This window comes from Vigna radiata, chromosome 5 (genome assembly GCF_000741045.1).
Source record: "Vigna radiata var. radiata cultivar VC1973A chromosome 5, Vradiata_ver6, whole genome shotgun sequence".
In the NCBI taxonomy this organism is placed as follows: Eukaryota; Viridiplantae; Streptophyta; class Magnoliopsida; order Fabales; family Fabaceae; genus Vigna; species Vigna radiata.
The window spans coordinates 32,288,422-32,298,243 of NC_028355.1; the positions used below are offsets into that span (position 1 = coordinate 32,288,422).

At 31.2% G+C, this 9,822-nt stretch overlaps 1 protein-coding gene across 4 annotated transcripts; it reads right to left on the reverse strand.

The window, feature by feature from the left end:
- Window positions 1–2,506: 2,506 nt before the first annotated feature.
- Window positions 2,507–7,773, reverse strand: LOC106762529 (serine/threonine-protein phosphatase 7). 4 transcript variants are annotated; one of them, XM_014646495.2, is made up of 12 exons: window positions 7,542–7,772; window positions 7,198–7,391; window positions 7,042–7,092; window positions 6,781–6,945; window positions 6,103–6,672; window positions 5,405–5,872; window positions 4,754–4,897; window positions 4,354–4,458; window positions 3,952–4,017; window positions 3,063–3,260; window positions 2,910–2,981; window positions 2,507–2,827 (listed from the first exon to the last, which is right to left on the reverse strand). In XM_014646495.2, the coding sequence occupies exons 2-12, from the start codon at window positions 7,351–7,353 to the stop codon at window positions 2,759–2,761; spliced, it is 2,064 nt and encodes a 687-aa protein (XP_014501981.1). In that variant the 5' UTR covers window positions 7,354–7,391; window positions 7,542–7,772; the 3' UTR covers window positions 2,507–2,758. The 4 variants fall into 4 exon arrangements, 3 of the variants coding, with proteins under 3 accessions (XP_014501981.1, XP_014501982.1, XP_014501983.1); XM_014646496.2 differs by lacking the exon at window positions 7,542–7,772 and having other exon boundaries at window positions 6,781–6,952; window positions 7,198–7,321; XR_001375822.2 differs by lacking the exons at window positions 2,507–2,827; window positions 2,910–2,981 and having other exon boundaries at window positions 3,122–3,260; window positions 3,866–4,017; window positions 7,542–7,773.
- Between the last annotated feature and the right edge of the window lie 2,049 nt (window positions 7,774–9,822).

The following is a 9,822-nucleotide window of genomic DNA, read 5'->3' on the forward strand; positions in this document are numbered from 1 at the left end:
GTCAAGCTTGTATTTGGTCTCCAACGTCGAGTATTGTTGATTTTTGACGTGTTTTTCCTTACCCTTCGAGTGACCTTGTTGTGTTTTGTGGCTAAATGGGTGTTGGATCGTCAATTGCTTGATTTCCAAGGTTGTGCAAAATCTTCTCGGATGATACTTGCAGAAGGTACCCCAATGTTAAAATCAATAAGTGTTTGTTCAATTAGTGATCAATGTTGTAATGCATGTTATATCCATGCATATGTAAGTCATACCTTATACTTTTATGTATAGTAGTTGTGATGGACTTTTATTTTTTCTGTTAGCCTAATCACAATTCAATTATATCTTAATCCGTATTAACGGGTTGATTTGTTATTATCATGGTTAATCTCATCATTCTGTAACTGATTGATCATATTATTTGGTCATAGTAATGAGCTACTCATCACTAACATTTTTTATCATTATGTAAACATTTAGTCATCTCGTTCGATTATCATGGTTAGCCATAAACTTGAAATTTATTTTGAAAAAACTCGATCTAAAGGAATTTGACGTGGAGTGATCGAATTCAGAAAGCTTAAACCGAATAAACTAAACTTGAAATAATCTCTCAATTCAATAAATCTCATCAAACATACATATTGTCCACATTAATAAATACCATTTAAATTTATTTCTTTACCATTTTTCGAGTTCAAATGTTTAAGAATTTATTAAAAAAAAAAACTCAAGCTCTAGTAGCAAACTAAAAAAATATTCATTTATATATATTTTTATTAAGATATTCTATTCTTTTACTCCCCAGATCTAAATTAAATTTAAAATATTATAATTATACAGTATTTTTGTGTCAATATACAAATCTATAAATAAAATATCTTTAGGAGCAAAAGAGTATTAGAATTATAAATGTAAATTTAAGTTGATAAAAATTAAAATGGAAGGTCTAGATACATGTCATTCACTAAAATGCAAAAACATGTTTTATTAATAAGAATTTAGCGTCTATGTCGTGTAGCCAACAATCATCAGTATAATGACAGGCAGATGCAACCAAAATTTTTAATTAGTGCTTATCCGATCTCAATCTCAATATCTTCTAATTTCTTTTTTGTGCTCATTAAAACTTTCTTTACCAAACATAATTAAATCCAATTGCTCAGAGAATAATAAATATTCTTCATGGTATGCTTGTACTACCGACGTGTAGATCATGTCAGATTTCCAGGACAAAAAATATGTTAAACAATACTTTCAAAACATGTTAATAATCAAATCTTTCATAGGGTTTATTTCTCTACAAATTTTATTAAAATAAACAAATCTCTGCTTTTTTAATTTTTTTATAAATAGTTTTGAACACATCCTATCTATTTCTTTAACAAGTATTTTTTTTTAATTATTTATTTCATTAACACTTAATTTCAAATATGCGATTCGCCGCCATTCGTGTGGGCTTGCAAGTACAGGGTTTAAGAAATTATCTTCTTGCACCTCCTTTTTTTTCCTTGTGCACCATTGTAAAAGTGTAATCCCAAAATACCTTTTATTAAAATTATAATAAAAATTTTAACAGCTATTTTTATTTTTAAGATTTTTAGGATCGAGTATTCCGAACTCAATTCAAAAAATACCGATTTCGGAAAATATAAAAAATACATTTCGAATGAAGTGTTTTGGAAATTATTTTCAGATTTCAAAATACATTTTGGAAAACTTAATCAAAAAAAAAAATTGTTAGAACGAAGTTACTTCCAAATTTTATTTATTTATTTATTCGGGAATCACTCTTTCGAAAAATGCTTCCACATCCATAAATACAGTAAGAAACAATCAATCCGAAATATTAACAATTTCAGAACACGTGTTCCAGAATATATTTTTGGATCCAGAAATGATTTTTGAAATACTCATTTCAGAATTTTTTATTTTTTTATTCCAGAATATATTTTTGAATCCAAAATATATTTGTGAATTTAAAAATATTTTCTGAAACCATCATTCTAAAATATAAAAAACAATCTTTGAAACACGATATTTCGAAAATTATTTTAAAATTCAAAAATCACTTTCAAAACATTCATTGTATAATACATGAATCTTATCCGAAACCTTGAATCCATAATGCAATAACTCCATTTGTACATTCCTATTATTAGAAAATTTTTACTTGTTTTTAATATAAGAGTAAAATCTGTTTTTTTAATCATATTATTTAATAAATAGTTTTTTAAACACATCATATCTACTTCGGTAATAAATAGTTACAAAAAATCAGTATACCACATAAAATTTCTTCAGTAATAAACCATTAAAAATCCTCTTACAGCTAACATGACAGATTTTTAATACTCTGACACTATTGTTGATATGACAGAGCAAAAGATAACAAAACAGTACGATGAATTTATTACAATGGTTACAGAACAAACTTATAACAGTAAGTAAAATCACCTATCGTCAATTTATTAAATAGACCTAAAGATCTTGATACTGGTTGGTAACTGGTGTGACATGTATAGAGTTCAAAAGGGATATTGTAATTTCAAGATGCAGTAATATACCAAAGAGAAGTTTACTTTAGCTTTCAACATCAATGCATAAACTTAGTGACACATAAACCAGAGAGCCTAAGCTAAAACTTGTTTCATTGAAGCATGAATTACCAACTTAAATAATACTTACATAAAAGGACAATTAAACATGTTACAGAGATAATTTAAGCATTGTCACATGGTGCTGTCTGCAGTGCAGTGCCCCATGTCTGAGCTAGCTATGCCTGACCCTTTCTTTTTCTAGCTCTACTTTTCAAAGCTGACACACGGGCCCTGTTCTCAGTCTCCTGGAATGAAAAAAACCAACTCAGTATCCAAAAAGAGACATTTGAGAAACAACAAAAAATGGCATGCATCATAATAACTCACCCTTGTTACAATCATATGTTTCAGTCCAGCAACCAGCTCAAACAAATACTCATAAGCAGCCTTGTGTGGCTCCTGCAAAAGGAAACTTTAGTTTTGGCCTAGCAATGTTAACACATATGTTGTTGTTGGTATATCATAAATGACACACTCTACCTGTATGTTTGGAGGCAGAGGTAACCCTTCAACCAGTGATGCCCTTGGAACCTCCACAACTTGAGTTCCACCTGATCCATCAGGAAGCTCAACACTCCAACATGGGGCATTGTATATGCCCAATGCCCCAAAGTCAAACTCAGGTCTCCTCCCTTCTGGATAAAATCTTTCAGAAGCAGAAAGGGTAGAGGTTGAAGCCTGTGCATTCATGTCAGCACAGAAGTAAGCTGATTCAGTGTTTCCATCTCTAGCCAGCAATATGACATAATGATTATGAGAAAATGTTATGGGCATCTCAAGTCTTCACACATGAAATAGTTATAGAGACACATAATAGATGGAGCTTTAAGTGGTATAAATTAGCATGGTTGGCTGCACATGTTATATATCATAGGCATGGTCAAGGGCCTTGAGCCTTACTTCCCATATTTTTTTTAACTCCAACACCAGAATATTACTGATCCATATTCACACAAAAGTCATTAATTCAGGCTGATATGGGCACAGATAAAATTCACATTCAATCCCACCTTTCAAACATATAAAGGTTTAGTGGGCAAGCATTGTAAATCATGTGGGAAGAATCCATTTTATCCAGTGATACATGAAGAAAATACAAAGCATAATACATAATACCACTTTAAATGTCAACAATCCTGAGACTAAATTGAATAGATGTCTCTTGCTAACACAATGTACAATTTAGAATATAAAGCTTGACAATAACCGCCCAAAGGTAAAATGATCTGAAATATGTGAAGCACAACATTGTCTACATCTATTAGAATTTCCGTTGTTCTTACATGCAATTATACTCATTCATCCTATAGTTATCACATGAAAAGGAAAGCCGAGGAGCACTTCTTGGAAAAGCTAATTGCTAACATACACTTTGAGAAGAGTCTAGTTTACTCGAATCAATGTTATTAGCACCAAAATCAACATAGGGATCCACCTGAGAACCAAGTAATAAAAAAGTTAGACGATAAGAAAAACACTTCAATAATTGTCTGATCTATATAATTAGCATGACATGAATATATTCTAAGCAAAAAAACTTTTCAAGTGACAATTCTCACATAAATTAGAATATTTTAGTGTATAAATTCTCCTTATAACCACAATTTTCCTGATTAATTACTTGATTTTGTTTTTCAAATCTTCTCCAAATTCAATACAAATCTCATTTTCGTGAAGCTATCCCCACTTTGTATTTGATTCACTATCCCTACAGTAGAAAAGAAAACATGTCATTCAGATTTTGTATGTTAATTTGATAAGTAAACAGTACCATTGGTCTTTCTGTCCCTTTGAATGAGTGAAAGGAAGGACTTGCAAAATCAGGAAACTTCAATACGGCATATGCCCCCTTATTGTTACATCTCCTTTTACCAAACTGCAGCACAAAATAGCTTTTAGGAGATATAATATTTCAGATGCTGCGGATTTCATAGGGTTAGAACTGTCTGAAGTGTTAAAACCACCATGTCTGTATAACAATTCCTGTTTGCAGAGTTGCTAGTAAAATCAGAAAGGTACACCACATGCTAATTATGTACGAAATTTCCATCAATTCAAGGATAAGTTCATTGTAAACAGGTATTCCATCATGCTAGATTCATAGGTTATAAATGAAAATTACAACCAGTGATAAATTAATAATGTTGATAAAAAAAAATGCAAATTTGAACCTGTGGATAGTCTGAAGCACTAAAAAGTGTACAAAGTTTTCCCGATTCTCCATCATGATCTATGCTGTATCCTCTCAGCATATTCCCAAGATCGTTATCTTTACCAGCCCTTGAATCGGGTCCGTCATGTGATCTGATAATCAGCTATGCAGAAAAAATAATATTTACTAAGAGTAATCTTATTTAGTAATAAGTCAAATAATAGTTTACACTGATTCTTTTTTACAGATCTAAGCATGCAATGCAACCCATTTTGTGCGATGACAGGTCTCATTGATGACAATAAGCTATAATAGTTCCAAAAATATAACACTAAGCTCGAGCGTGGTATTTTAGTGATTGCATTCCCGACAATTAAAGTGAAAAGAATCAAGTATAAACAGTATAAGGGAATTCTTGAAAACAATAATGGGGAACTAGCACACCAAAAAATATGAATAATTCAATTTCCTTGCTGGAACAAATGATTATAATGTTTTTCTTTTCAGTTAACAAATAAATTTCCTGAACATAGGAATATACAAGAAATAAGAAAAGAAGGCAGACTATGCTTAACCAGAGTACGTAAAAGAGAAAAATGGTGCTTCACTTCAAACAATAAAGAAAATAAGCATTCAGTATTAGTCAAATTATCATTTTGAATGTTATTACCTTTAAATTGTGGTGCTTTAAAAATTCCTCGGTGCAATCAGGACCCCACCATAAACCTAACTTTTGGCCTGTATTATCCCTCAGACCATACCTGTTTGATGGTCTTGACCAGAGAACATCACTCAACAATATGTTAGGACCTTCATAAGGACAATCTACACAGGATCTTTTAACTTTAAATAACTCGGCTAAAGAGCCAAGATCCACTCTATGTGTTTTATTCCGTTTTGGTCTCTGTGAAGGGGCTGCATGTATGCTACGGAAAAGTCCTCCATGAGTAGTATAAACACAGTTGGCAATAACTGAAGCTAATGGAAGCTCCTTGAAACACTCTAGGAATTTATTGTACACATCATCACCTTGATCACCATATTTGGCCCACACCTCCTTCTTAAAACCATATCTCGCAGTGCAATATCTTGATTCATGATTTCCACGAAGTAGAAATACTCTGTGAGGCATCAATACCTGAATATACAATAACAGCCTTTACATACTAATAAATACTCAATAGGTAATATATACGTCAGTATTCTATTTGTCCATCATAACAGTTATTAGATCATACAAATATTTCTAAACAATATCTTCTGTGACCTTTTCTCTCCTCTTGGTGAATATACACCAACAAGGCAACAACCGCCAACAAAATCATGAAGGATCTCAACATATAATAAGTTTTGCAGCCACCACCTTACCTTCCAAGCCAGTAAGACCAAAAATACTTCAATTCCCCAAGCTCCTTTATCTACATAATTTCCATTAAAAACGTAAATCTGGTTCTCAGAGGGCACTCCCTCGTGCTTGAAAAGAAACATTAAATCATGAAACTGCCCGTGAATATCACCAACTACGATTACTCTTGAATCTTCTTCTCCTTGGCAATTGATCTCCACACAGTTTGGTTCTTTACACAAAATACTGCAAGCAGCACCTGTCAATTTGTCCACCAAAAGGGTGGGCACAACATGACAGAATTCCGATGGCAACATCTTCTGTGAGGCCTGCTCAAGGATGACCATCACATCCTGAACCCACTCAATGGTGACACAATCATTAGGCGGCCACATAAGAAATTGCTCAAAGCATGGTAACAAAGACTCCTGTATTTCATCTATCTCATTCTCAAACCTTAAAACGTGTTCTACATCCAACATCTCATCTTCGTTAGTCATGCTCTGTGCCCCATCAATTAGGGCATCCCCATTGCAAATCTTGGCTGACTCAACCACGGGACTATCTTGCATTCCTTCATCCACAAAGCCAACCTGTAAAACTGATCAATGTACCTTAAAGAGAAATCTTAAGTCGGGACAAAATGAAACAGATTAAAACATAACAAGACAGCAAGCAGAATTAACCCCTTAACCCCTTACTTCTTCGGCAAGCAAGTTAGGCCTAGCTATTGCAACTCGAGGTTGTTTATCAACAACCCCATGTGCAATTTCTTTCATCCTCGTCACTAAATGCATCCTTTGGTCATCCAAACCTTCAAAGGACATTCTACTTAATATCTGAATGATATCCCTGGATGCACAGACCTGCAAACTGCATCAAGTCAGTTAAGAGAGACAAACATCAACATTGACACAGTCCATGGCGAATTAACCCTCAAACTAAAAGGAATCATTGTGAACCATTTTTTCAATGCTGTAGCGCAAGGCAGTGATGACATCACTCCTAGTCACCTGCAAATATGACCGAATTTATGAGAGTAATGTTCAGCAGGACAAAGATAAACGTGTAAAAAAAACACTTGTAATAGCAGCTGCTAAATTTCTCAATGTAAGTACCTTTCTATCTCGGTCATCAACAACCCCACGTGCTATTTCTCTCATCATCACTAAAGAATGCACTTGCTGATCATCTAAGTTTGCCAAAGACATCGAATTTATTCCTTCCAAAATCTTCTGGCACCCATTCTTAATTCTCTCTTTCTGGTGGTCCATGATAAGAGCCGGCAAGCCCGAAGAGAGAACTACATTAACTGACACATGTAACAAAGACAATACCCAAGATGATTATTTTCACTCAAACTAAAGTGAAGATAGTTAGACAATAGAAAGGTGAGAACTTTAAAAGTTCAATGAAGACCCAGATATGAGGAATGAAGTGGTGAAGCAGGTTAAGCAATAACCTCACTCCTAATAGAACCTTTCTTCCTTCATTTTCGCAAGTACTTCTGCTTTTGTTCTATAAGAAAAATGTTCTTCAAATTGAGAATTTGAGTGCCCCAATTTGGGTAAGGCAGCAAGCGGAGCTTCAAAGTCTTCTCCTTTATCCTGAGCGAGTGATGTACGTTTCCCAAAAGGAAGAAAATTAGGGTTTGCTTCTGGTGATTCACCGATTCTAATGCTTACGGATCAATGGAAATTGATAATGCAGAAAAAAGGCAGAAATTATATTATTAATTATTATTAATCGTCAATAATTGAAAAGTAATAAATATGTTTGTGATAAATGCTTTTAATCACTCCAAGTTTATTTTATTTCTGTAATTGGGAGATATTTGTGATCAAAAGATATTTCAGTAATATCTTTCACCAAGTGGTTGTATTTTTTTAAACAAATACCACTTGGTTACAATTTTATGTTTGAATCAAAGTTCATATCTAAATATTTTTATGACTCATTTGCATTTTCACATTACCATATTAATGCATTGAGTTCAATATTTTTTAGTTTATATAAATCTCTCTATTGTTCACATTACTTTTGAAAAATATTAATTTTGGTTCTTGTAAATTGTAAGAGATTTAAAAAGAGATTTTATTATTATTGTTATTATTATTATTATTATTATTATTATTATTATTATTATTTAGTGATAACATAAATATAAAATGTTTGCTAGCATATTATTTAAAAGTGATTGCTAATATTACTCATGAACAATGAGTGATCAAAGCTAAATTTTATAAGGACTTAAAACATAAAACATACTTGACAAATTAAAGTTGTTTTTGATATACAATATTCATAAAAAAGTAATGTTAGTAGGTTTCTATATATTTACTTAAATATTGAAAAATATATGTTTTTATTTATTTATTTGAAGATTAAGCAGATGACAATAGGTTAGGGAAATAGTTTTTAAATGTATGTTAGAGGAATGAAGTTGGTTCATTTTATTATATTTGCTATTAAAATTATTATATTAACTTGGGATAGGCTGAGTAAAATTAATATTTTTTTCTATTACATACTAAATGAGAAAGTTATTTATAAAATAAATTAACATATTTTGACAATTATAATATTCATAAAATAATAAATTTATGCGATCTTGTCGTGTATCTTATGTTTCGAATATTGGTTAGATTTAATACACACTTCCAAGTTTAATTTCTGGAATGCTGAATTAAATCCAAACTCGTGTACATTAGGCAGAGAAAATTGATAGGGAGGTGTAATTAGAATTAAGAAGGGGCAGAAAGAATTTCTAGTTTGCTTCTGTGAGTTGGCCCAATGGTGAATTTCCAGTTTTTCATGTGTATTATCAGATGACTCTGAATAATCTACGAATTTGTAATTATTAATAAAAATATTTTTTTTTTTTCACGATCCCTCTACAATCATGGTAATCATATTTAGCATATATAAACCTAATGTTGGATGAGTATTCCATACGATTTTGATCTTTATTTTTTAGATATTTATCAAACCTTAGCATTTTATTTTTATATTTTCCTGTTTTATTTTGTGCCTTTTTCATTTTGTATGTCGTTTTCATAAAACTATGACTAACGATTTTTAAATTGCTTTAGATTTTTATCGAGTCTAACATTTTCTTTGAGTTGAAGTGCCTTTAAATTTACAAAACAAAAAATAAATAATAAAATATTATTTTAAAATTAATTACATATTAACGTTGTTTTAATTAAATATAAATGAAAATGAATCAGTATAAAAGATGTTTGTACTAAAATTGTATTTTCTTTTCTTGTGTAAAAACTATGTAGAATAATAGTTGCCATCCAAAACTGATTATTTATAAATAAAAAAAAAATCTATTTTAAAGAAAAGTGATGATATATAAGTGTGAAAGGAAAATTAGCAAAGATAAACCAATTTATAAATTCTGCCGGCTTTTTTTCTTTCTATTTTGTCGCTTTGGTTAAATATTTAATTATTCTGATTATGTTAATTCGGTTAAGATAAATATAGTTATATTAAATTAATACAAAATATCCTGTTAATAAAATGATTGTGTGTAAAGTAAAACTTGATCCGAAAGGTGTTTTTGACCTTTTGGAGATGGGAAGAGTAAAAATAAATCTGTTTATTTTAGTACGTCATAATTACTTCAATGTATTTAACAATAGAAATGTTAGAAAATCATTCATATCAACAAATACATATGATGAAAAACTCGTTTTAGTAAAATTCAAAATTCATAAAGATGCACCGAATGCATG

Coding starts and splice junctions, on each gene's coding strand:
- LOC106762529 (XM_014646495.2), bottom strand. CDS start 7,353: ATGGACCACCAGAAAGAGAGAATTAAGAATGGGTGCCAGAAGATTTTG. Junction 6,673..6,780: donor CTAACTTGCTTGCCGAAGAA/GTAAGGGGTTAA, acceptor TCAGTTTTACAG/GTTGGCTTTGTGGATGAAGG. Junction 4,459..4,753: donor GTGCTTCAGACTATCCACAG/GTTCAAATTTGC, acceptor TTTGTGCTGCAG/TTTGGTAAAAGGAGATGTAA.